General features: G+C 46.1%; 1 protein-coding gene across 2 annotated transcripts; it reads right to left on the reverse strand.

Annotated features, from left to right (window-relative positions):
* Positions 1-1,080: 1,080 nt before the first annotated feature.
* On the reverse strand, positions 1,081-25,141 carry QRICH1 (glutamine rich 1). 2 transcript variants are annotated; one of them, XM_055805721.1, is made up of 11 exons: positions 25,008-25,136; positions 23,789-23,849; positions 19,861-20,190; positions 10,316-11,335; positions 6,963-7,140; positions 6,247-6,401; positions 5,344-5,458; positions 4,090-4,198; positions 3,589-3,743; positions 2,792-2,882; positions 1,081-2,025 (listed from the first exon to the last, which is right to left on the reverse strand). In XM_055805721.1, exons 3-11 carry the CDS (start codon positions 20,167-20,169, stop codon positions 1,836-1,838), a joined length of 2,322 nt encoding a protein of 773 aa, XP_055661696.1. In that variant the 5' UTR covers positions 20,170-20,190; positions 23,789-23,849; positions 25,008-25,136; the 3' UTR covers positions 1,081-1,835. The 2 variants fall into 2 exon arrangements, with proteins under 2 accessions (XP_055661696.1, XP_055661697.1); XM_055805722.1 differs by lacking the exon at positions 23,789-23,849 and having other exon boundaries at positions 25,008-25,141.
* Between the last annotated feature and the right edge of the window lie 996 nt (positions 25,142-26,137).

Genomic DNA, 26,137 nt, shown 5'->3' on the forward strand with positions numbered 1-26,137 from the left:
GTATTAGTCAACAACAGTGCTTCACTACTTCACCTCTCTGCACGTACTTGAGCAGAGAGACCTATACCGGGAACAAACTGCTCATACTGACAACCAACTCAAGCACATCTGCTTCCTCACGACCACCAGTGTCAATCTGAAACATCAGAGGCTTGAAGTCTCTTTAAGCCTGCACATCTCAACACGGTTCAAGAACACGAAGAAGGGAACATCATGGCTACTCTCATCATTTACACTGGGCACAACCAACAGAGAGGGCAGACCTTCCTTCTCAATACAGACAGGTGCCGGTCACCAGAAGCTTCAGAAAAACCGCTTGCCTGTACATAGAAGTTTAAGTTCTTTTACTGTAATATATATTTAAATATATATCTATATATTTTGGAACAGGGAAGAGACATGAGATGGAGAAGCAGAGAAGACGGGTTCAAGAAGCAGTCATCTCTGCATCCAAGAAGGTGGTGGCACAAACAACAAGCCTGGCTGAAGTGATGTCCCATTTCAAGCACAGTTGGCTACCCACTGGCTTCAAAAGAGCAGACTATTTGTTAATGATATAAAATACAGCAACCATTTAAGATGCAGCAAAGCAAGGTTACAGGGCTGGGGTTTATGATCACGAACAATGCCAGAAGCTACATAGCTGTGTTAAAAACTGTGAAAAGGCTGTTAAATAGCAGGAGTAAGCCATGTGCTGCTCCTGGAAGGCCTTTTCTCTCCAACACCCCTCCATCATGCTGTTGGTGTGATGCATTTGTAAAGGTGGGGAGAGGGGGATGTGCCTAGGGGGAAAGCCTCACAGGCTGGCCACAGAACATTAGGACAGTCTGATCTGGTCTCACAGATCCCATGTTCCTAGCCTGATACTGAGCTTCCATCAGCAAGCAGACATTCAGGTCCTTCAACAGAAGTTAATCCCCTTCTACCTTCCTAATACGTAGGGGTGAAAGTCCAGCAGAGTCGAGCTGGAAAGCACAAACAGGGATGAAAACAACCAGTTTGCATACTGATCTTTGTATAATGACGCCCCCACCCTCACAGCTCACTCTTCCCCAAATAAAGACACATTGTTCAATGGCATGTTGAAAAGACGTGCTCGTCATTCTTAATAAACAACTAGAGTAAGAATACATAAGAGAAACAGGGTGGTATCTTTATATGATACACAAGTGTATGTTACAAGAATTCCATCAGGCACAGGAGCCTCAAGGTTTAAGGCCTCAACGTCAGGCCAAAAAAGAAGAGTGTGGTAAAGTTTGTACTTTTAACATCTAAAAATGTCACTTAAAGGTCTGAATAGAAATCGTTGGTTTGTGGTTGGTTTGTTTGTATTTTTTTTTTTTGTATAAATCACAATTGCAGTTCACTCTCTCCTCTTCCTTCCAAGATAACAGCAAATTAACGTCCAAGCACAAGAAAAGAAGATGCCTGCCTCTCCTCCACTGGCTGAGCAGGTCCATCCATCATTCTGTGCCCTCTAGGCTGCACGTGCTCCAGGGAGACAACGGCCCCAGCCATCCAGACCAATCCTGTAGTTCATGTTTTCTACATCATAAAAAAACCAGAGTCAACCAGCAGCTTTCCACAGCTCCCAGCTTGCAGGGGATATGCAGCCTCCAATGGTTCCAACAGTTTGGTGTGTTGGGTAGGATACACAATGGGTAGGTTTTCCTTTAGATTCTTTTAAAGAGAAGAAGCCTAAAAGGGCTTCATAACTACACCAATAAAAAACCAAAAACTTAGGCATCTCCTTTAGTGTAAAAGTCTGTACAATTTATCTTTGCTTGTCCCTCCCCTGTTACCCATCCCACCCCTTCTGAGCCAAGAAGGATGCCTTAGTGCATGGTGCTGGCATTAGCCACGATAGCTTCCTGAATCTCTCGTATCACCAGGATCCGGGTGAGCATCTGCTCCATCTGCTCTCTGCTGATCGGCTGGATGGAATACCAGATAGGGCTGTTGGGGGCCACCACTGGCTCCGGTGTCAAGTAAAACGTGTCATTCCGGCCTTTCACACTCTGGGGGCTGTATGAGGAAGATCAGAAATAACCAGACTAACAGAATGTCCTGGAAGGGAGAGACCACCACTGTCCTCATCCCAGGTTCCACAAATCCCCACAGTGAACATCTGGCTGATGAGACAAAAGTACAGAGTTGTATCTAGGGGCAGCTGTGGTCCCAAAGTTTTTAGGCCATGCCAAGGTTAAAAAGCCATGGTGACAACTACGGGAAAGTAACTTATTTCACACTCCAAGTATAACACACACAGCTTCAGGGGCCTTTCAGAGCGAAGCAAAGATGGGGTATTTCTGCATCCAGGCTAGCTGCAGACCCATCTATGCAGAGAAACATTTACATTAATTATCTGAATCATAATTTAGAGGCAAGTCCTTTGAGGCTCCCCCCAGTCTCCACAGCAAGTCCTCAATTTTGTTTAGGACCCTATTCAAATCAGCTTCTGATCTCAAGCATGGATTCTTCCAGATGACTTGCCTGCAAGTCACTGGCAGATCAGCAAGCTCGTGCTGACACCTCTGGAATGAGTATGAGATTAAGAGCAGCCAGTTCACAAATCAGGATTTGTCTCAAATACCACAGAATTGCAACTCATGTGCCATCAGAGCAAATCCCACCCCCGTCACGTCAATGCCACTCCCCATTTAAGAAAATATATGTAAACGCAGGAACTGCGCCAACAATAAAACGCAGCTCTGAAAACTAGGCCAGCCACAAGATGCAGCTTAACAGTCACAGGAGACAAGCAACCATACACATGTACAAAAGCTCTCACCATTTGAAGAGGTAGAAGTCATATAGCTTTATCGGACACCTCAGGGGGTTCTCTGGGTTCTCAGTTTGCTCTGCGTACATGTCATCTGTAACTACAAACCAGCCCCCCAGAAGTCTGTCAGACACTCTGTGTAAGTACAGCAAACTGAGCAGTGCTATACAGACTCAGCACTCCGAAACACCTCGTGACCGCACAAGAGTTGGCAAGAGACCTATGGCTGTTCTAGGGCAGAAGCATCTGGTTATAAATGCTTAAAACTTTTTATGGAGGGTTTGCTCTATCCCAAGGCTACTGAAGATCACAACTCATCCATACCTTTTTTCCCATTTCTCCTCCACCTGGACCCAAAACGAGAGAAATCTTACTGCTGAGCCTGCAATGCCTCAGCTGAATTCCTGACTATGTGCTTTTAAGAAAACAGACTGTACTTACATACAGATTCTATATGGGTTCACGTGAGTCAAGATGAGAAAAGCCCTCCCAAAGAAGTTTCTCCTTCGGTTCGTAAGTACTTACACCCAACAGCCCCTTTGCCCATAAAAACCAGAAGTAACAAAAAAGTTATCCTTAGCTCTTGATGAGTCCTAATATGCCTCTGGCAACGTATGTTCCCAGGCTCATTATTAGAAGGTACTATGCTTGCTCAAACAGAATGCACAGAAAACTCATCCTACTAGACTGGAGGTAATTGACAGAGCCTTGGGTTCTCATGGCCCTAACTGCAGACATCTCCAGGTTCAACCACTTCCTTTAAGCCCCGTAAGTAAATATTCCCAAAGAAGACTTCCAGACACTACCTTTCTGTCCTGTCTGGTGTATGCCACCAGGAGCCTTCAGATAGCGGATACTCGTGCTTTTGTCCTTGGGGTTAGAAGGGTTCTTCTTGGTCTGCCTCAACACCTTGGAGAAGGCCAGCTTCATGTGCTGGTCTACTGTTTTCAACAGGAAGTACCTGAGCAGCAAGAAGAGAACACAGGACATTCAGAGGCAAGTAAAGAATACAGTCACAACAGCGGGGTAGTTATCTTTATTCATCGTGAGCTGGCTGAAGCTCAAACCAGCACAGAGTTAAAGACTGTTCCAGCAGCAAAGCACACAACAGCCACCGCCACAAGTTCAATTTCCCCTCTGCTTGCTCATTTCCTTGTTCTATTGCATCTTCTTTGCCTGTCAGGGCTGCAAGGGGGCTTGAAATTCCATGATTTTGCACTAATCCAGTACAGCAGTTTCCTACCAACCCTGTCAAGGTGTTTGATGTTCTTTTATTTCCCGAGATTCCTAAAGACCCGAGTACTTACTTTGTATTAAAAAACATCAGTGTAGTGAGCAAGGTGGAAGGGGAGTGAGCTCCTAGCTGCTTACACTCCCACAGCATCTCTTCTGTTACATGACTGGAGAGGACATAACCTGCAATAATCAGAAGTCAGCATCATGCCAGAAAACAGTCATAGTGGGAACACAGGCAGCATTTTATAGCCTGTAAGTATCTGAGAACACAGAAATCTGATGGAAAGGTGGAGGAGGAGATCCTCACTAACGTCAAGATTCACTACCGTGCAAATAACTTTTTTAATAGCAGGTACATTTAGGAAACACTTGTATACATACGTCAACCTCTAGTTGTTGAGAGTATGCTTCTGCAATATGCCTATACATCCCAGCCCAGAGAGAAATAAATATGCACTTAAACAGCTTTTAATTAATGGCTCAACTCCAATGCAGATGCTCCTAATCCAATAATATGTGAGAGCAGGCAGGCCAGTGTAACAAATCAGCTCTTGGCCCTGTGCGCAGCTTTAATCAGCACACAGTGCCAAGTGATGTATTTGGACACATGAGTAATCCTTTGATTCTCAGATATTTTTTTCCTTTGTGTAGAAGAGAAATACTATACTCCAAATACAGAGATAAACAGAAAAACAGACAGCAGTATGAACTCCAGGGCTTGTGGAATGATGAAGCACAGATCAAACAGCCAGAATGAAAACAAAAGCATTCCAAAACTCACAGTGCTACTTAGCCATCTAGCCTGTAACATCAGCTACTTTTCTGAACACAAGCAATAGCTTCTTCCCTGACATCTAATCAGATCAAAGGGAACGAAGTAATGAGAAACCAGGTTTCCGTGCTCTGAAAAATGCTGTTCTTAATCTAGTTCCCATACACAACTATGTCAAAAAACTGTCTCTTCTGGAACTGCTCCCCATACTCCTACTGCCATCATCTACTAAGCAGCGGGCTGAGCTACATTTGATTGCAGCGTTCAAGGCTCTGATCATGCATTGTTGTTTGGTTTTTTTCTTTGACACTGACTTGGTCCTGCAGACCGTCTCCATCTGGCTACATGGCAACATGACAGTGTTGTATTATCTCCCAAAGTAATAATACATACTAGAGGCAAGATATATTAGTACTTCAGATGAGGAAGCTTGATTCAGATCAAGGATCAGTTGGCTTCCAGGTAAGCCGATCTCATGACACTACAAAGTCCCAACAATCTGCCTTCTGATGGGTGACAAGTAATAGAACAGTGCTTAAACAAAAGTTCTTACCAAGAGGGGAAACACGGGGCTGTACGTCCTTCAGAACTTCATGCAGCCATTCAGTGAACCGAATATAGTAGAGATCTGAGAAGATGTCATCTACTCGGCCATTTTCAAAGAGATACTGTAAGAGATTTGCAACACAGTCCAGTACAGTGGTAATGAGCATATTCCTCAGACAAGACCTTATACTAAGAGCCCACATACCTGGTTAGTCAAGCATTTTAGAGCATAGCACTGAAAGCTAATACATTCTACTTAGAAGAGTGAGAACCCTTGCACCAAGGCCAGTACAAGGTTTGTAATCTCAAGTTACTACCACGGGAATGCTAAGATAGATAGAAAGTCTTAGAAAGCAAGGCTGGTTGGATTTCACCTTTTATTTCAGGTGTGTTCACTGCAAGTTATTTCACATGACTGTCTTTTGGACACTACTTTTTCAGGTTAAGGAGATGCTCAATTTTCCTATCAGAATTTAGCTCTGCTCCTGCAGCTTCTCCAGAAAGCACATTAACACTAGCAGCTTAGACTTCCCACACTACACAAAGCTAAGTTCTTTCCTGTTAAAGCTTCAACTACATCAAGTTTTGACATTAACAACTTCCTCAAACATCATCCAACCCTCCTGCCCCCACCAAAAAAACTAAAATGATTTATTAATCTCATCTTGATACTGAACTCAGTTATTAACAACTCTTCACAAACTTAACTCAGTAAGTGAAAACACTGCTGTACACTCATTACATTTCATATGGTTTTTAAGTGTTTTTTTAAAGCCAAGAGACTTCTTTCTTACGAAATTGTTGGGAAGCTTAATAGAAGCCACAGTCTCCAGTTTCATAACAGACAATCTTCCCTATACATGCTGACAACATGCACAGCTCTGCTGCACGTATAGCTGTCACCCCCTACCTTCTGAATACACAGGAAGATATAGTAGAGCACATCTGGATCGTAGGGTTCACCATCACCATTCCGAGCTTCTCGTGTCATTAAGCATAGACCATAATTCAGCTCAGCCACAGCTGAAGAGATGAGATCTTCCTGGAACCTCAGCAGCTGACGTCCTGGAAAAACAAGACAAAGCCGTATTATTTCCCAATCTTTCAGGAATGATTTCCCACATCTCCAGCTTTGCGTACTACCTCATTCTCCCAGTATAATACAGAAAGCTGAAATAAATCAAGATTGTAGGTTGTCAGATCTACTAAAAGAAAACAGGGAAGAATCTGAAAGGAAGATTCTCTGCCCTGCAACTGCATGGCTATTGCCTTTTTTACCACATCCACAATGAAATGCTGCCCTGCAGCAATAGGAAAACAGCAACTCCATGACTGCTCTATCAGCTCGGTGCGTTCACAGCCATTTTGTTTGTCCATGCACTAGCCATACAGTGCCCTATTCCACTGCTACCAGCCTAGGTGCTCAAGTTGGCTCAGCAGAGAGCTAATACCTCCCCTGGAACATGTCCTGTGGGGAGTATACAATTATTAGTACTGCAGTGTAAATCAAAATTTAAAAACAAATCACTGATGAAATGAATTTTCCAGAGTAGTAAAGAGCTATCATTTTAGTCATTCCTAATCCTACTTGAAAGGAAAGAAAGGCCGTGTTGTCATGACACATACTTCCAATAGGTGCTAGCCTATTTTGGGCTTCTTTTTCCAGCTCTGCATTCTTGGTCTGTGCCCAGCTCTTCCATACTTCAAGCCCTTCTTCTGGCTTCAGAGAGTTTGGAAGCAGAAGTTCAGGTGAAGTCTGTGGCTGCGGCTGTGGTTCAACTTCAGCAACCTGAACAGTTTGAGCCTATGAAAGAAAACGTTTCAGTTTATACACGCACTTCAATATGCAACAGTTCAAAAGTGTCAAAAAGACAAAAAACAAGTAATGCTGCAATACCTCTAGCCCCAGGTTATCAGCCTTCTGCAACACTCCTCTCTAACAAGAAATAAATCCAAAGAACGCAGCTTTTGCTGTCTAACCTGAATTGCTGCTCATTTAAGATTGTTAAGTCTCTCCAATAACACTTAGTTTGAACGAACGTATCTATAACCCCTTCAGCAAATCCACACAGCTTGCAGTTTGATGCATTTAGCAGTCCTGCAGAACATCATAGGAGATTTAACAGCCACGAGCCACTCTTGCTGCAATACCATTAAGAAGCTAGCTGGTATGTTCAAAGGCAAGGATCTTCATAGGGCTAAAGTCCTCTCATCAAGGGATTTCTGGTTTCCCCTCAAACACCAAAATAGATCACTATCGATTCTGAAGCCCTATTCACTCCAATGCATTTTTCTTGGCTTCAATTTGCTAGTCGCAGAACCACCACTAAACTCCATCTACAACTAAAAGAATGGCCCAAGGCCCCTCTCAGGAGCTAGACAGACTGGAAGTATACTTCGCAGCAGGACCTTAAGTCATCAAGAATTACTACCTCAAACTTATTATACAGGCAACAGATGGCACCTATCCAGAAAGAGCAGCGAGCCCTCCAGCTGCGCTCACTCTGCATTCTTCACTACCGTCTTCTCAATCCTATGCCACAGAAAGTCTCATGGCTACCTCAATTAAGGAGATTAACTTGAAGCTCTACAGCTCTTAGTCAAATTCTCATTTGCACCCTGAATGTTACAGAGATAGCGATTCTTACATCAAAACAGTTCTACTTTCTCCTTCTTAAGAGCCAGCCCAAAAGGCACAGCTTTGTTATAATGAAGTTAACTTTTCCTTTGATACTGACAAGTGTCAATCAGTGAAAGTTGCTCTGACAGTACTACAGACCATGATGCAAATGGCAGAGACTTTAGTAATACCTGTACCTTACTAAGCTGAAGAGGCAAAGCCTGCAAAGTCAGCCTCAGACTGGAGCTTTCTGACTGCCTCTGGCTGGTTTTTCTTTTTTCACATCAGCTCTTAATAGCTCTTTGCTTATCAGCCCCTGCGTTGCCAGCAGCATCTACCACAGCTGCAGAGGGAGACTATGACAAAGAGCCCAGCTTTTATCTATGCAGATGGTGACAAAGTTTAAGCTGTCAAGCAAGCCTCTGCCTTTAAGAGGACAGGAGTCCAAGGGTGAACTGACACCTTGCTTGTCTTTGTAGAAGCTAGGACTGGGCTTCCACTCTCCTCCGGAGTGCTGCCCCATTACACTCCAGAGAGCAGAAAGCTTTCCAGAGCCAGCTAGCGCTCTCAGCCCTATCTAAGGGGCAATCTTCTGCCCTGACCTCGCAAACACCTTGTCCAGTGTGAAGGCAGGCACACAGGCTGGAGTTGGTTTGCTGAGCTGGCAGTTGTTTCTTAATGGACTTACATTTTTCACAAGTAAAGTAACTGCAACTTGCCCAGACCCCACAACAGCACAATGCCAGAGGACAGTGTGGGGCAAGCCAATTCCTTCTCAGTCTCACAGTTGTGAGAGGAACAACACCCAAAAGTTTGATGTTCACCTATAGGTGCTTTATTGCCCTCTTACAGGAAGAATGCATCCCTCTTGAACCTGCTTCTGTTTAGGGGTTTATGCAACACCCAGTACTCCAGAGAACTGGGATCAGAAAACTAATGCCCAAGAACTGCAGATCACTCTGCACAGGAATACACAGCATTAGTAGAAGCTTTACAAGTAACGGTCAAGGAAATTATGGAGCTAATATCTCAGGAAGGATCCCAAGAATGTGGCTCATGCTCTTAAAAGACCCTAGAATAAGTCTAAAAATCCTGTTTAGCAGAAAGGCAAAAAGTTCTATCAACTCAAGTTTGTTCAAGCAGCTGAAAGCAATGAAGTGATCTCTGAAGTACCAATAACGGGGAAAAGATGAGCTAAAGAATGCTCTTTGAACATGACAAAACAAAAAAACCCAACCCTAATGAAACAAAATGCCATGCGTTACAAGACCTGTAAGCTGTAGCTTAAAGTACAGATTTATAAAAGAGGGCATCCAGCACCTGAAAATTATCTAGAGACAAAGGGAACCCTTTAATCCTTTTCAGGAGGCCTTGGTGGGCTATAGCCCACAATTAACTCAGAAACAATCAGACATGACTACACAAAGTAATCCTCCTTGTCTCAGTGCTTACTGATGAAGTAGAGGGCATATATGCCTTTATAGGGCATATACGCCTTTATAAAGGCAACAGTGTTATTTATAAACTGGAAAGAATTTATAACAACATTTATGCTAGCAGACTTGGATATTTCTGCCCTCATTCCATTCAGCAAAAACAGGCTCTGACAGATCAATCACCTTCCACTTTCTGGTAACAGAAGATAAATTACATCCATTTGCACATATGAGAGGCCATTAACAGCCCTAGTTATTCAAGTTTTATAAGCCAATTCAAAATAATCTATAGCTCACAGTTAGCAACAAAGCCTTTAAAAAAAACAGCAACAAATTCAGCTGCCGTATTTGCCAAGCATGATGAAGAGATGCTTACTTGCCACTGCTCAGTACTGTGCTCTTACACACCAGGCATTTACCAGGAGCAGGACACAGTGTTACAGACCTGATCCCTGAAGTCTGCTCACAACTAGTCAGATTTCAGTACTTTACTGGATCTGCTGTGGACTCCATGTGCCACGTAACACAAAGTAACTGATGACTAGATGACTAGCATATTTGCACACCTTACTTCGCTGCAGTCATCCCTGCCTGTCCACTACAACATCAGAGCAGCTCAGGAGAAGACTGCAGACCTTGGAATACCTGCTATGAAAAAGCCAGCGATGAGCATGTATCTATTAATTTACACTACAACGATCAAGAACATTTTCTTTTGGGAAGTTTTGAATCCTGTAAGTATGTACCAACATTAACACATGACAGTTCTACACCTATCAGGAGTCAAATGCCCCACATCATGCCCAGGCTACTGGGACAGATTCATCTCTGCTTCCTGAATACCAGCTGTCTGCTGACACCCTCTCTCCACAACATTTGCAAATTGTTAATAAAGACTGAGACAAAGAGCAGTTTTAACTTACCGAGCAAGTGACTTGTAGCTGCTGCTGCTGCTGCCCCTGCTCCTGGGGTGTGGGCTGCTGCTGTTGCTGCTGCGGGTCCCATATGTGCACTGTCTGTGCTGTGTTCTGGTATGTCCCTGCCACAGCCTGCACTGCCACTGGAATGTGGATGTTGCCATTCATAAACTGCGCTGGAAAGAGCGAATTAGCAAGAGTCTGCACCACTTCCTCGTGAGAGTTCTTCACTACTGAAGTACTTCCCACCATCTTATCCTTGTCGTCTTCCAGCTTCACGGTAGCCAGTGTTGTTGGCGAGCCACTGACGTGGACGGCATTGTAGGCCTCCTGAGGGATGGCGATGTGGGTTATGTTTTGCTGCTGAAGGTCACCACGTGGTTGGGCAGAATAAACAGGGATGGTCCAAGTCTCTCCAGTGGGGCTAGTAATGGTCCCAGTGGCACTGTACAGGTGGGCACTGTCCACTGTCAACAAGTCTGGCCTTAAAGAGACATAACTTTGCTGCTGGCCCTGAGGAATGGCCAGCACTGTGGCAACTGGCTGCCCTGAAATAGCATACGATACAGTAATAGGCATATCCACTTTACGTTTCTTCACTGGCTGAAGGACACTAGCAGTGCTGATCCGCCGCTCTCCCTCTCGTGGGGAGCCTTGTTGAGAAGGTGGAGGTGATAGTGCCCCAACTGTCTGGATCTGTATCTGCTGGCCACCAGTAATGGCCTGTCCCGCCACAAGCTGGGCCTGGATCTGCTGGTGTTGTATGTGCTCCTCCTGGATCTCTGCAGCCTGGATCTGCTGGGCAGTCTGCACATGCTGCACTTGGATTTGAGCTGCCTGCAGCTGAGACGGGCTGGGGCTCTGAAGAGACTGACTCTGTATTGTCTGAGACGCCTGCTGCTGCGCCTGGCCTTGGATCTGCACTTGGACCTGTATCGGTTGCTCTGAAGCCTGATGGACAGTGAGCTGTGGAGAGAGCTGCTGGGCGGAGACCTGCTGCGGTGACTGCTGGACCTGGACCTGAACCTGCAATGACACCAATTCAGCGGTTAAGAGATCAGCAAGCACCAGCAATTCGGCAGGGGGGGCCACCAACAGAGATGGTCCATCACTGGAGGTCTATACTTCAGGTCTTTTATGCTCAGTTTTATGATTCCGTATATTAATCCATTAGTAAAGATCTCGGGAAAGTGAAACCAAGTTACTCCAGAAGTGCTTGGTTGGTAACAGCAATATGGTAGATGATGTCTTTGCTCAGCATTACACATGACCACACTTCCCAGCACAGACAGAACAGCACGAGAGCTGCATCTTCATCCTCAAAGCTCTGTGGGCTCCAGCCAACAGACTGCAACCTTGGAAGCCAAAAGGGTCTTCAGAGCTATGTGCATTACTAAAATGTTATTTCAGCACAGGCCTTGTAAATGGCAAGACTTTAAGGTCACACACATTATAATACCAAATTTATCTTGCCAAAAAATGCAGGAGCTTGCCTCGTTTCTTACTATGCTCTGAAGATTGTTTTACTGCTTCCAACCCCAGTCCCCCAAAATGGTCACAGGATCACTTGCCAGTGACAGGCATCAAGAAATATGGGTAAGCTGAAATCAGCACTTGGATCTTTCCACATAAAGCACAGAAATATTATTTTGCAACCAATAGCTAACAGTAATGCTACACAAGCAGGTGTCAACACAGAAAGTTGCAAGTCCAACCTGAATCTCTGTCATGCACTAAGAGGCAACACTGTAGCATTTATTTTTTAAACTTCAGAAGTATTTCTTTGGCAGTGACAATTAAAACCATTTTTTTTTCATTATTTACATATTCCATTTATTGTCCAAATTACTCCATTGTATTTTCTAGCTCATGCACTTACACAATGCTGAAAAACATGGACAAAATATGTTAAGACTTGGACCCAAACACAGTTCCTGTTAGACTTAGGGGGGGGGGGGGAAAAAAAAAAAAAAAAAAATCACACCCTTTCACATCAATGCTTATTTGCTCAGGGTCTGTCATGCTATCTAGCAGGAGTCCAGGATTAGACTTAAAGCTAGGAGTCAGAGGTAGCCCCCAAAACAAAGTTCAGGTCTTGACAACTTCACATTCCCAGCGTCAAGCCCAGCCCCACTGGTATCTTCACTCCAAGGGCACCAAGCGAGGTCTGCTCTCCTCATCCAGACTCTACCACTATGTTCCCCATGTTCATACAGTCACTGTGTTGCATTTGCCTTGTCCTAGAAAAGATATCCCAGGTTGCCTTGATCATCTGCTTCTCCAGGCTTCCTTAACACTGTATCTTAAGGGAGGGAATTAACTACTCAACCATTCCTTTGAAATCCAACTGAGAGATGCAGAGCTTTATTAGTGGCACCTATGAGGGCCACATGAAGTTTGAAGCCAACACAGATTTATTTAGTTGAAAAACTATGACTTCCCACTCACGCTCCCTGATGCTCTTCTACCTCACTTTCTGGAGTCAGCCAAGCTAACGTAACATTTGCACGGAGATGTCACACCAGCCAGCCTGACACTACCAGACAGAGCTAGCACACAGGTTTGCATTGTGCAGATACACCAAATCTCACTTCCCAACATCACCTCTAAGAAGTTTTAAAAAATGTTGAGATTAATTTGTGGCCAATTAAGAGCTGCTAAGGAAAAAAGTAGGGTAGCAAAATGCACCACTTGCAGACCAGTTTTGTAAGTCACCTCCTGTTAAGAGCTAATTCCATTTCCAGGAAGAATAGGGAACTTTACAGGTTCCTGCTGGGAGCTATATGCAATATACTTTAATCCAGATGACGTGGAGTTTCTATCATTTCCTGCAAGGTAACAAGAAACATATGACCTTGTGCCAGCATGACAGTTTAAAACACTGCATCAATGAGTGATCTGATCAGGCAGTTAATTGAAAAAGATGAGGTCACCTATGGTATGCTTCTTCAGTTCTATTTGATACCTTTATCATACTGCCCTACAGCAGGAGCACTGCCTTGGGCAAATGGGCCCAAGTCCAGATCCCAGTCATGAGTTCAGTTTAAGAAAGCCAGTTTCAATTACACATCTAAGGCAAATATTTACCAAAATACCCGATTTGAAAAATCACTAATATAGTCCTAGTATTGAAGTCCTTGTTCAAAAGATTACCTGCAAGGCAAAGGCCCAAGACTGGACAAACTAAAATGCATTAATTGCACTGATACATTTTCAGTTTCACACAACAAACATTTGCTTTATCTGCTAGGATTCAAAATCACATCACAGAAAAATGTAAACGTGTCATTTATCCTGTACTACTTCAGTGTGTTTCCAGAATCTGCACAGGTTGGCCAAGAACATCTTAAAAGTATCCCCACTTCTTTCCATTAATTTCACATTACAGTTCATGTTACTGCTGTAAACATATACAAAGGCTTTTTTTTTTTTTTTTTTGCTAGTCGTAAGAACTGAAAGTCTGCTCCTGTGCTGAAACAATTTTATCACTAAAGTGCAATTAGAAAGGTAATGGAATAGGTTTAAGCAAGTCATAGTCAGCAAAGGAGACATGGTCTAAGAACAGACCTGACAAGACAGCATTTTCTTCCTTCAGCTTTTATCGAGTACTTCAGTTGGAAGTGACCTACAATGATCATCTAGTCCAACTGCCTGACCGCTTCAGGGCTGACCATAAACTAAAGCATGTTATTAAGGGCATTGTCCAAATGCCTCTTAAACACTGCCAGGCTTGGAGCATCAACCATCTCTCTAGGAAGCCCGTTCCAATGTTTGGCCACCCTAAAGAAATACTTCCCAATGTGCACTCTAAACCTCCCCTGGCACAGCTTTGAACCATTAACCATTTTAGAGGCTGAGTCTACTGGCTCTAAAAGTCACAGGCAACTTCTATCACTTTCAGCAGATGAGCAATCACAACCTGGAGCCCTACGATACTTCCCCAGGACTACATCCCAACCCCTACAACTAGGATGCCTTGCTACTGCTTTAGAGTTCACACAGTGTTACTGTTAACACACAAATAACGAGTCCAGACCTAAACAAGGTGAAGAAGTCAGACTCCAGAGTCACTGGAAGTACTCCATGCTGTGAACTGCAGACATCATGCTTCTGACTAGAAGCTGCTCCTATTTAAAAGGATATTGGAGCTCTACCTACCACAAATTACGCATCCCTTGTGAATTATTATCCATTTTTAACAACTGTATTTTGCAGTAGATCCCTCCCTACTTTCAAATAGGTTGTACCCAGGAGTGCTACAAGTACTCATTTCATATTTACGGACTGCAACCCAACCTGAGACCAGAGCTTCTTACACTGACCTCATTGCCCAACTTGCTGTCTGAGGAAAAAAAGGAGAAAGAATTACACTAAACACCAGCAGTGGTTGTTTAAAAGACTCTGTACGAAGAGGAATGCTTTAAATTAACAGGCCAAGACAAACAGAGAGGACTTTAAATCTTCACCTTATGCTGAAGATTAAAGCAAAAACATGTTATGCTGGGAATTCCTGGGTTATACTGGTGCAAGAGGAACATGCCAAGTTACCAGTACTTAAAAACTGCATATTGCCAGAAGTTTGGATATAACAGCATGAAAAGAATCACGAGCCAGAAGGCTACCATCACATGGAGAAATGCCTTTTTACCATAAAATAGCTAGAAGTTGGACAAAGTACTAGGTGACTACAGCATCAAAAACATTCATCAAAAGCCCTACATTGTAACAGGAGGGCAGAACTAAATTTTTAAGATTCCCTCATAGGAAATCTTGTCACATTAAGCTCAAAAACACATTATGTCTAGAACTGAGCACATGCAAAGAGAAAATAAGTAACTCCAAGAGCATGAGAACAGCTGAAGCCTAGTTTCCAAAAGGTTTTTTTCCTCATGGTTGACAGACTAACTCCAACAAACTCTCAAGCAGGATTCATAACATGTCTGCCCTCTGCAGATTCTCTGCCCCACAAGGAATCAGACTGCAGAACTGCAGCTCTGAAACAATTAAATTGAAAGAATTCCCAAGCAAAGAAAATCTCACTATGTGGACTGACCGGATTACCTAATATTTCCTAAAATCTAACTGCAAATGAGCATGCACACCAACTCTTGCCTACATGGATTTTTTGTATCTAGCTTGCCCTAGAGCACCTGAGAAGCTCTTAAATGCCTCTTTTCACAAAAACATCTTGGTTTCTGAACCTATGTTTACATTAGCAAGTTGTAGGACACATGAAGAGCAGACCTTCACAGCAAGACTGAAGACCTGCTAACACATACACATTATACATTCCAGAAGACTATTTCAAACTTAGGTCTAGTCTTGCTCACTAGCCAAGCTAGACAAACACCTCGACAGAACAAAACTGCATCTTATGGCTTAGTTTCATCTGAAGGGAATCTCAAGTGACAGACCGCAAACCTACAAGAGGTAAGTGGGGGCAGGTTGCAAACTTGCTGCACAAAGTATGCTCCAAATCTCCCCTGTTAGTAATGTAGGTGCACCTCAAACTTCCATGCCTGAGCAAGCCGACAGAAGTCAAACACTTGGACAAAAAGTTAGTGAGACTAGGACAAGAGCAATCCGTAATTATTTTTTAACCCAATTTAAGGAAAGATGGCTTAAAATACACTATCCTCAACAACAGCTAAAGCAACTCCAGTACTGAAAACCAACACTGTAGTAAGAAGTCCCTTCTTTATGCCAGAAAGCGTACATACAAGTACAAAACAGATCTGCAGTACAGACTAGGTGAAAAGACTGATCACTGAATTAGCAGGAAGTGTTGGAACTTGTTATTCAACTACTTTACAGGAAGTCCTTTGCTATCTAAGTAAACAACATCTAAGGGGAGTGCACAAGTCAGGTTTTCAGAACAACTGCCAGACAGATTCTCACTCCAGGTTTCTCCTCTGCTCATTCATCAATATCAGAGAGAATTCCACAGGCCAAATTAGCCCCTGCACGCATTTGAACAGTTACAATATCAAGATTATGTTGTCAAGCTTTACACTGGGGCAGGATTTAGGCCCAAGGCAGTTAAAACAGGTGAACCACAGAAAACAAAACAGCTTAACTCTCAGAGGAGCCTACTTCCATGTAGTGGTACCTTGAAAAAACCACTCAACTATAACCATTCTTTGAAGTGGCACACTCCGTGCTAGCAAATGCTAATTAATACTAGCTGCTATGCTACTATGGTAGTAGGATGCTTTTCAAAGGTAAGTGAATGGCAGCCCTACCTTCAGACTAAACTTCAAAACCAAGACTGGGGCAGGGGGAAGCTGCATCCATCAGAAGTGAAGGGAAGATATATTCTGTGCAGAGCCAGAGATAAGATTTTCTTCTGAGCAACTTACAGGCACCTTTCCCTGCCTTGTGTCATTAATAATGTCCAGCTTCCTATAATGGTCTGAAGTCATAGAACAGATTGGGGGACAAGTGAAAAAGCTGAACAATGAACACATAAGGAACTGAGCAATTAGACAAGCACAAGCCTTACTGAAAGACATTTTACACAGGCAGTTAATCATTTCCCATGCTGTTCTGCAATCTTGCTCACCTGTAGCATCCTCCCCTCAAGCCCTGTCCAAGAAGCTCTTGCCACTTAGCCATCAGGCTCTGTCTTAAGAAAAAGCTGAAACTGAGATCTTCCCCACATGCACTGTATGTATCCTAAGCAAAGATTCCTCCTGTCTTCTGCTATTTGGTTTAATTTTCTCGTGACAGAGGTGCAAAAGCTTCACTGACCTCTGCAGAAATACCATACTTGGTAGGCAAGTCAGTGCTAACACCTCTTCTCACTAGCAACATCAATTCGACAGCCTCAATGCACAAGACCCACTAGCAACAATCTTGCCAAAAGCAGAGCTGATAAAACTCTCGCCTGACTACAGCAAAACACAGCCCTTTCCAGCCACGCCCTGATGCAGCACAGGGTATGACAACTTGACATACTAAACTCTTTCCTGAGATTGCCAATGGCACCGCTGTAATACTGGGCACAGAAGGAGCTCCAAGACACTACTTGTACCGTAGCACTGACTAGTATGTAACCCAACAGTGGCATCCACTCAGCCTTTAAAAAAAACATTTGGCAACAGTTTGTTGAACCTTTTAGGCAAAAAAAAGCCCTAAGGTGGCAGCTTCTAATAGGAAATTTATTTTGCCAGGATAAATAAAAGCAGCAAGCAGTTGCACACTGCCTTTGGCTGTTCACAGCAAGTAAAATCTAGGATGAAACCCGAGCACTGTCTATCTTTATGATCGTACGTTGTCATCAGCACTTGCAACCATGAGGTCATCTGACTGGTCGTATTATTAGTCACCTTCACACCACTGTCACACTGCCAGACATAAGCATAGTCATTCAAAGAGTCTTCCACTGATTTGCAACTGGATTAGCAAGAACTAAACAGATTATCAAGTCAAGTACTGGGATGACAAAAGCTTGATCAAAAGCTAAGAGGCTGCAGCTGATGACCAAAATGTTTCATAATAGAACAGAAGTAGTAGTTTAGCAAAGTGAGCCAGCTGGATCTGGTGCACTGCTCTAGTGGAACACTGCCACGCACCAAGTCACAACAAAATTCAGATTTGTTCAGACGCTGTGCTCTGCTACTGCTGCCACAGTGACAGCCCTAAGACAAGGAAACACTAAGTCATAGGCTTAATGTAAATCATGTCTCCATAAGAAACCCTGAAAGACAGGAAAACACTCTTGCAAAGGGGTAAAGACAGTCCTCCACCCCACCCTTGCAAAAAAACTTCATTCTGATCTAGCTGCTCAAAGACATGCAAAATCACTTATACTGCTGATGCACAAAAGCTGCAGCCATAGCTAGCGCTAGAGGTACCACTGAAGTGTTCTGGGGGTTTGTAACATCCCGAAGTGAGCAGCAGGGTAAGCAACACAAACACTAATTATGATCTGTACTGACAGAGGTGAAAGCAGGTTATTTTAAAGCAGTCACATCAAAAATAAGGGGGAGACAGCAGACAACATTCTTTATGGAAGTTGCTGAAACCTTGACTTTCAACAGATATTTTTCATCTTCAGGGTGCAGGCCATTTAGTTTAAAAAACAGGAACAGGTCTCTGGCAGCAACTCTATGGTTATTTTCAAGAAGGTCAGGAGATTACTTTTCTATGAAGCATATGATACATGACCTCCCTCCCCATCTCTGTTACTAGAAGACTTGCAAGGGTCAAGCCTGAACTTTGAGCAGTCCTGAAAGGAGGCAACAGCCAAAGTTAAAAAAAAAAAATTTCCTTCTGACTTTTACAACTGGTTTGGGGGTCTTCAAAGCTGAGGAGGCACCAAAAAAAGTCAACCTTCCTAGTTCTTCTACTGCAAAATGAAACTTCTCCCAGAAAACATGCTAGCTGGCAGAACCAAAACCACCCTCGATCAGTTTTAATAGACTCACAGACATCCAATTCGTGTCGGCAATACCAGAGACTATTCTTCAAAAGCCTTGCAACACATGTTACTGTAGAGCAACAGGTTACAGAAGTCCCAATTAAGCTTTCATTTACTCAGCAGAGAGAGTAATTGGAGACAAGTTACCCAGTGAAAGAGGTAAGTTTGTCTTTGCTGTAGGATAAAAGCACGCAGGTGAGCTGTCAGCACTAGTCTACTGCACTGCAGCGAGTTCACACTACCCTGTCTCCAGTCATTTGTGTCTCCATCCCCTTATTTGTTGCAGAAGAGGAGAGCTCACAACTTTATATTCATGCTCAGAAAGCAGAAAGATTCACATCTGAAGTGCTTCAGAATTACAGCTGTAGACAGGAGATCAGCTGTTTGAAGACTTACCATAAGAAAGCCTTAGTAAATGCCCTGCCACCTGTAAACTCTTCAAATTACAGAATGTGTTTAAGGACCAAAGCAGTTATCCTAAAAGTTACATGTTTTGCGTTTTTTTATCTCTGGTGCTCCTTCTACTGTGCAAAGGGATAATCTACCTTGACACAACATATACACCTTTCAGAGTTCTCTCCTGGAAGGTATCTTCCCCTTGTTCATGTAAGATGACTCCCCTGCATTTCCCCCTCACTTAAATGCCCATTCAAGAATGACAACTTTTAGAATGTTCAAGCAACATCACTTAAAGATTATGGATTGCATTTAAAAAAAAAAACCAAAAAAACACTGATGGCAAGTTATATCCCACAGCCACCCTGAACAACCAGATAAAATAAGACCAGCAGAGGGTGGTGGTATTTATAGCATCTTCACACAGAGTGCAAGGCTTCAGGGAGTTGTGTACATGCCAGAACTGTCAACCATTTCTTCAATAGGTTACACCACTACATTGCTATGTATGCTACTCCTCCTACACCAGGGCTCAATGAAGGCACAGTCAAGAGAGAAATTTACTACCAAATTCCTTAAATGAAAGGGAAATAGTGCTGTTCCATATAAAGTTAATTGGCCCTGCTTCTTAAGCGCTTGCTTGTGGTTTCAAGTTAGACAGTAGCTGGCTCTGAACGTTACTCCACAGCTTAGCAAGTCACATACACACTTAGATATGATTTAAGACACTTACCTGGACTTGCTGGGGTTGCTGAACCTGTATCTGCTGCTCTGGCTGAGTTTGCTGCTGGACACTGGTTGTCACAGGACAAGCAAGTTCAAGCAGAGACCCAGCCACCTCTGTGCTGTCTGTGTAAATGCAGTTGCCACCCTGCTGATACACCATTGTGGTGGTGGCTGTCTGCTGAAATTCCTGCAGAGCTTCTGGCCCCTTGGAAGCAAGGGAGTCCAGAAACTCCTTCATCCTGTGCTGGGGGATCGTTCGAGCCTTCACACGGATGTATTCTTCAAAGGAAATGGTGTTCTCCAGAGAATTATTCATATTGCAAGGTCCTCAGGGTTCCTTAAGGAAAGAGAAAGTAAAAGTCTTAACTACAGTACTCCTTTGACACAAGGATATTCCTAACTCCAGTAACTAATTTCTCATACCGAGTACTGTATGAAAACTAGCAAATATGCACAGCCAGATGCCCAATACAGATACTTTAGTTTTACAAGGCATCTTGTGCTACTACACGTTTCCCAGATTAACCCTCAGCAGCTCAGGGAAGTCTGAACAATAACCAGGTGTAACTGTGGCACTATTCAAAGAGCTCACTGCCATGTAAAGTCTTCTAGCCTTGTACTTCACCCAGACCAGGCGAGTCCCACAACAGACAAAATCAAGTCATGGATTTCGTTTGTTTGCAGCATGCAGCATTAGTGAGAGAAGCTTAGAAATCAATATCTGTGGCCCTGCTTTGCAGCCACAGAGGTGGAAGAACCAAGCAGTATGTTCTATCAGGCCGTGTGGTTCTATTCTAGGCAGCTAATGGGAAGCACAACGGAAGAGCAACAGATGCAGCATTCAGCCCACTGCTATCAGGAGTAGGACAGCCTTATTGATTTGAACACAGCAAGCAAAAGGAGAGTGCTGGAACTGACGGATTCCTCAAACAGCAAACTACACACATGGAAAAGCAGAGCTCTGGAAATGACAAAGGCAACAGCAACATCAGTTCTTGATGTCCTTTTAATATAGGAAGACGTTAACATGAAACATGCCATGTTTGAAGACAAAAGGGAGACAGAAAAAGAAATCAAATGATCAGAGAGGAAGTGAGAGCAAGGGGGGGCAGGAGGAACCACCACCAAAAAAAAAAAAAGATGACTCCACCTGAAAACATTAGAAAGCTCTAGGGTATACTCTGACAGCATTCTTCTCTTATTGACTTATCTTGTTTAAACCCACAAATTGTTTTGCAGTGAATATAGTGGTTGTTTCTAAGGCACTAATTAGTCTTGATAAAAGATAAACAGATTTGAGCTATAACACTACCAGATACTGAGATAGTTGTGAAAAGGTGCGAAACAGCACAGAATTAGAACTAGAAGAGGTGATTCAGTACTACTAGATCAAGCTGCGAAAAGGAGGAAAAAGGGACAAACATCACTGTATGTACATTACAACTGTAGTTCTAAAGAGAACAGGTACAAAAGCAGAGCCTTTTGTATAATTTTACCATGATTTAACAAAGCAGAACCAAGACATTGCACATGGTTGAACATAAGATTGCAACAGTGTGTGAAATTGGGAGTTAGTTCTAGCCCCACGGTAAAGCCAAAGCATATACCACAAGTCCAGCTCCAATTCCCACCAAAATCAGTGGGAGCTAGGGCAAATTCTAACAACACGTTACTGTGATGTGACAGCAGTCTAAACACACAGAGGTTTTTGTTTACACAGAGGAGGTTCATGGCTAGCACACTGGACCAGGCTCACAGGAGAAAGACCGAATGTCAAAGGTAAGTGGGAAACACACGAGGCAACTTGCACTGCATCTATAGTTTCTGGAGTTATTAAGCAACATTTGTTGCTGTACAAGATCACTACAGAAAATGTTCTTAAAACATGCATCAATGTTTAGTAAAAAACACCAGCTAATAGTGCTCACTTCACTAATCCAGCAGCTCTGTAAAAATCATCATATAGAGGCTCCTGTAGAGCCCACAGCTGGACAGAAAAACAATTCTCCTGCCTTTCAGAGATTCTGATCTGAGACATTTTCAAGCCAGCTCCTCATGATACAGCCAATAAGACTATTCACTTAGTTGCCTAGTGAGGTTTCCTCCAGAAGCCACCCAGAAGTACTCTACACGACACATTATTAACCCTTCCACAGGTGACTGTACATTCAGGGTGAAACCAATAGAGCACAACCTTGCTAACACATCCTCAGTGACTCACACAGGACACCAGGCATGCTCAAACACCTCTTGCATCTAATTGTAAGATGCTCCGTTACAAACTCTGAAGCTGGAAAAGAGATTTTGAGCAATTAACTTGTTCCCATTTTCTATTTGGAACTTGCAAATATTTGACTTCAGTACTACAGCAAGGTTTTCAGAAGAGCATTATCACTTTGCAAGTCCACTCTGAGGTGCGCTAGCAGATACGGCTTTCAGAGGAAAGACTCTTCTGAGGAATAAGCTTCAAGGACACCATGCTGGGAACCCAGATGTGAGCACTACAGGTGCTCTTTGACAGCTAGCTGCTGCTGAATAGGGTGGGCTCACCTTTCAGTAAAGGTCCCATCTTCTTCCTTGCTCCTGCATGGGTACCTTATTATATTGTAACGACCCGGGGAATAACTATTTACCTTCTGTCAATCTCGTCAAGGAAGAAAAGCAGGGAGGTCAGCAGAGCCACTGTTTTCAACAGCATCTGTTAGTCCTCACTTCTACTTTTGGAACTCTCAACTCTTCTGTCAAGAGCTGCTCACAGATACACCATGCTCCTGCATAGCAGAGACCAGAAGCTACCAGAAACCCAGACATGTAAGCAGCAGGCCCAAAGAGCAAGGAGATGTTCACCGTCAAATCATCACCTGCCTCTTCAAATCCTCCGGAAGCAGAACAAACACAGCATTAATTTCCTAGATATAAATCCTCAACCCTGCTCAGCTGCTCCATCTTATTAGTTCTGTTTAGCTTAAAAATCAAGAGCCTACTAGGTCAGTCTTCCCCTACCAGCAAATCTGCTTCTGTCACAAGCTGTCATAAGGAATCTCTCTTTTCCTCTCTTCTAGCATGTAACAATCTTCCTTCATGTTGCTGGAAGTTACTACACTGAGAGCCACCAACACCTAAACCAGTGACACACTTCTCTGAGCCACTGCAGCACCTGAAGTCCCAAGCATGGATCAGAACCCCACTGCACCATTTGGTGTCTGTTCCTGCTCTGGAAGAGCAGCAGGATCTTCCTTCAGTTTTCTCTACAGCTCTCCAACTCTGGCAATCAGAAAGGAGCTAGACACCACAGGTAACACTGTGGGCTGGATTAAGTTTCTCCAAGAGTTGTTCCTGTCAGTTTGAAAGCTGCTTGGGGTTAATATAAATAAAAGCACTGAACCGCTCAAAAACTGCACTTCACAAAACTCTACACAGCAGCAGAAGTACCAGGTCTAGACGAAGATTCAGGAAAGTAATGCCATACTCCCAGAGATTTTATTTATTAAAACTAAACCCACCTGCATTTATGACAGAAAACCTCTTCAAGGCTCAAATGTGCATTCAGCAGGCTTTTTTAGGGCAACATATAGAGCTCGCTGCTGCAGTTGCCACTTTTACTGTTAGTTATTATAACATACTGATTTACAAACACCACTTATCCTGTAGACACACATGAGAAACAGCGAACACCCATCCCCATAGATCTCAGCAGCACATTTTTAATACTGCATTTTTAAATATATATATAAAAAAGGAGCATCCAGGCAATAAGCTTTCTCTAATAAAGGGAGGTAATTCCTCTCTGTTCAGCACAACTGCATTTTTTCCAGGAAATAAGTTCAAGAAACTCTTTGAAGATCATGAGCACATACGGTTAGTTCATAAAACTTAAGACTGAGGTTACTGAAAACACACACACAACTTGCAGCATGTGGACAATCTGGACTCACCAGTCACCATGTTGCATGTATTTCTGCTGCTCTTGTCCTGAGCTCTTAGACTTGTAACGTTCTGGAGAAGACAGAACAAAGAAGCCCTTTCCATCCCCAGTTTCTCTTTCTTTATTAAAGCCATTTTATTTTTATATATATATATATATATTCCATTAAGAAGGGGGGGAAAAAATCGGGAAAGAAAAATATGATCATCCACGCAGCTAGCAGCTCCTACTGAAGAATTGCAAGATGCCCAATTCGTAACTATCCTATCCCTCAGCCTGATAAGTGTTAATAGGAACGAGTGTGTGAGCACATCTGTCACAGGGTGCAGAGCACTCGCACCGTGCGGTGACAGGCGCGGCACAGCCGGTGACACCGGAGTTACTGGCAGACAGAACTTAGAACAAGGCAGCAGCTGTGACCCTATCCAGAGGTCCCCCCTGCTCCCCCCGCAGGTGCTCCCGGTCGAGCGGCCGCGGCCCGGCGCTGCCCCCGAGGCCCGGGAACGGCGGGAACGGCACAGCCCGCCCCGCCACCCAGCCCGGCCGGGACCAAGCTCCATATTTAGCCCCTGAGATCATCGGCCGCGGCTCGGCCTCTGCCCTCCCGAGCGGGGGGCGCGGAGCCCGCGGGGCTCCCTCCTGCGGCACGGCGGCCCCCGCCCGCCGCCAGCCCAGCGCCGCGCCGGGCGCTCCCCGCCGCCTTTGTTCCCCAGCGGGGCGGCCGGGCCCGGGCCCGCGGGAGGTGCCGCGCCGCGCCCCCCCCCCCTCCCCCCCACCGCCGCAGGAGCCATGTTGGGGGCTTCGCCAGGGACGGCGGCTGCCGAGGGCCGCGCCGCGCACAGGCCGCGCCTTCCGGTGCGCGCTGCCGCCGCCCGTGTGGGGAAGGGGCCGCCCCGCGGGGGAGGCGGAGGGGGAAGGGGGGAGGCGGGGGACGCGCCCGGTGCGGGGGGGGCGGAGGAGCAAAGAACGGGGGGGGCGCACACCACCCCCCCCGCGCGTACACGGCCCAGCTGCGCGCGTCCCCGCGGGCGGGCGGGCGCGCGCGCTCGCCAGGGCGGCCCCTCCCCCTCCCCGCCGGGCCCGCGCCGCCCCCGGAACCACCGCCGCCTCCCCCCGCGCCCGACGGGAGGCCCCGCCCGGCCCCGCCGCCGCCGCCGCCGCGCACCCTCCCCGGCCAGGCGGCCCCGCTGCACCACGGCGTGGCCCGGCCCGGCCCGGCCCTGCCTCACCCCGGCCCCGCTGCCGCCGTCGCCTCGCGCCGCCGCCGCCGCCTCGGCCCCGAGTCTTTTCCCCTCACAGCTCCCTGGGCGCCATCTTACATTCAACCCCCCGCAGCCAATCAGCGCATGGCCCCAGCCTCGCGAGAGCGGGGCCCCCAAGTCCCGCGAGAGCGCAGAGCCCCGGCCCGCCTCGCAGCTTAAAGGGGCCGCGCCCCGGAGGGGAGGGGAGGGGGGCGGCCGCTGGGGGGCGCCCTCCGCGGGGGGACGCGGGTGGGCACGGGGGTCGTCCGGTCGTCCGGGACACGCGGGGGGCGATGACCCACCACGCGGGACAGGACGGGTCCTGCCGCGGGGCTCGGGACGCCACCGACACGCGTGACCGTGGGGCTCCGCCGGCAGAGGGGTCCAGCGCAGCCGCCCCGGGGCTCCGCGGCAGGCGGGGGCGGCCCGGCCGCGACCCCCAGGCAGCAGCCGGGGGTGGCTCCGCGCCGCCGCACGGGTGGGCGAGACCCCAGGGCAGGGGCTCCCAGCGGAAGGCGCTGCGGCCTCCGCGGCCGGTACCAGTGGGGGCTGCGCCCCGCCCCCGGGCGACATCGCGTGGCGAAGGCTCCCCCGTCGGGGCGAGGGGTCCCCGCACCGCGGGGCCGAGCCGGGGCTGCTTTAACGTGCCCATGTGCTCGGCGCGGCCTGCCCGTCCGCGCTGCCGCTTAAGGTGGCCCGTGGGGGCCGAGCGGGGCCTTCCTCCACCCCGGCAGGGCCGAGACCCCGGCCCCGGCGCTCAGGGCACGGGGGCCACGTCGGTCCCACCGGGGCAGCCCCACGCCCCCGGCACGGGGCCGGGCACGGGCCACCGGAGTAGAGTCCACCTTAAGGGGGGCCGGCTCCGGCGGTGTTTGTACACAGTGTGCACCTCACCCGCCCCTGAAGCCCACCGCAGGCCCCGGGACCCTCCATCCCACCCCGCCACCCCCTCCCACCCAGCCTCACGGGCTCAGGGCAGGGGGGAACTGCAGCTCCCGCGGGGGCACCAGCCCTGCACAGAGGGTGGGAGCAGATCCCGACCCCCCTGGAAGAGGGGAGACCCCCGACCCCAGCACCCCAAGGCTGAGCCCAGGGGACAGGAGGCAGTGACAGCGCAG

Source organism: Falco peregrinus, chromosome 5 (assembly GCF_023634155.1).
Source record: "Falco peregrinus isolate bFalPer1 chromosome 5, bFalPer1.pri, whole genome shotgun sequence".
NCBI lineage: Eukaryota > Metazoa > Chordata > Aves > Falconiformes > Falconidae > Falco > Falco peregrinus.

Coding starts and splice junctions, on each gene's coding strand:
- QRICH1 (XM_055805722.1), bottom strand. CDS start 20,169: ATGAATAATTCTCTGGAGAACACCATTTCCTTTGAAGAATACATCCGT. Junction 5,459..6,246: donor TCTTCCTGTGTATTCAGAAG/GTAGGGGGTGAC, acceptor AATCTCTTACAG/TATCTCTTTGAAAATGGCCG. Junction 4,199..5,343: donor GCCCCGTGTTTCCCCTCTTG/GTAAGAACTTTT, acceptor TGATTATTGCAG/GTTATGTCCTCTCCAGTCAT.